General features: G+C 35.6%; 1 protein-coding gene across 1 annotated transcript in view; it reads right to left on the reverse strand.

The window, feature by feature from the left end:
• Positions 1 to 1,192, reverse strand: part of LOC106868351 (actinia tenebrosa protease inhibitors) — a 29,098-nt gene that overhangs the window by 5,561 nt on the left and 22,345 nt on the right. The window contains exon 2 of the mRNA XM_014913567.2: positions 119 to 187. Within this exon, the coding sequence (XP_014769053.1) occupies positions 119 to 182 (64 nt within the window). The 5' untranslated portion in view covers positions 183 to 187. The remainder of the gene's footprint in view (positions 1 to 118; positions 188 to 1,192) is intronic.

Below are 1,192 nucleotides of genomic sequence, written 5' to 3' on the forward strand. Positions count from 1 at the left end.
GTGTGTGTGTGTGTGTGTGTGTGTGTGTGTGTGTGCGTGTGTGTATGTGTGTGTTAAAATTGTTTTGTTCTATAGTGCTGTAAATTCTGTGGGTGAACAGTTAGCAAGAATTACTTACCTTCGTTTGCGAGGCTGTTCGAAAACTGAGCAGCGAAACATAAAATTATTAAAAACTGGAACATGCTGCCTGGAAAATAAAATGAGCATATATTGAGATATTCTGACATTTTGTTCAAAGTACTTTCGATTGTTGATAGTTATAATTTCTTTCGCTTCCTATGGGATAGTGCAATATGCAGCAATCCTTTCTGAATGCTGGCTGGCCTGTTATAGAGATAGCTCACATATTGAATAGATAGCAAACTGGGTACAGAACCAGTGAGAGTTGGGTACCCAACTCTCACTGATCGAGTGTGTTGTACTGGATTGGAAGGGTTAGCTTCCGTTTAAGGCTTGGGAAATTTTTCTCAGAGAGATGCTGGTGTCTTTCATAAATATTGCTATCAGTTGAACCAAAACTAACAACTTTAGCCTACATTCATATAAAGGTTACTAAAGGTATAAAAGAGACATGAAAAACATTTTTTTGAGAAAGGAGCTGCACTACTAAAAAAGAAAAATCCAAAATGATTTTCAGAATGTCCCGCGGAACGCAGCTTTCTCTTGACTGTAATAAAGGTTTCTAGGCGACATTGTAGACAATATTCCAACAGTCATAGAGACGTTGGAGTAAGGTATATACCGCTGAGAATATACTGCCCCAAATATTCATTTAGCAACCATCCCGATGAGCAGTAGAATGAAACTGCTGAACAGCATTGTCATATTTATTCAAATTTAGACAATGCATTTCAATTGACAAAACTATGTCAACGGCCTATAATGATATGCGTCATATGTACCCGGTCGGTATTAAGTTAGCATCAGTGACGTTACATAGGCGTGGCTTATTTTACAGGCGCTAATATGGTGTCATATATAATTTTTACCATTTACTTAAAGTGCGTTTTCTAATTTACATATGGTATTGTGTATAGCATTATACTGTAATATATTTGTGATATTATAAAAGCGCACTGCAGATATTTTCATTAATTTGTAAATTCAATCCTACTTCACATGATTATCAGTATATCTGAGTTCAGATTACTAACTCTGTTCTTTGGTCTCGTATATATATATATATATATAT

Source organism: Octopus bimaculoides, chromosome 5 (genome assembly GCF_001194135.2).
Source record: "Octopus bimaculoides isolate UCB-OBI-ISO-001 chromosome 5, ASM119413v2, whole genome shotgun sequence".
Classification (NCBI taxonomy): Eukaryota; Metazoa; Mollusca; class Cephalopoda; order Octopoda; family Octopodidae; genus Octopus; species Octopus bimaculoides.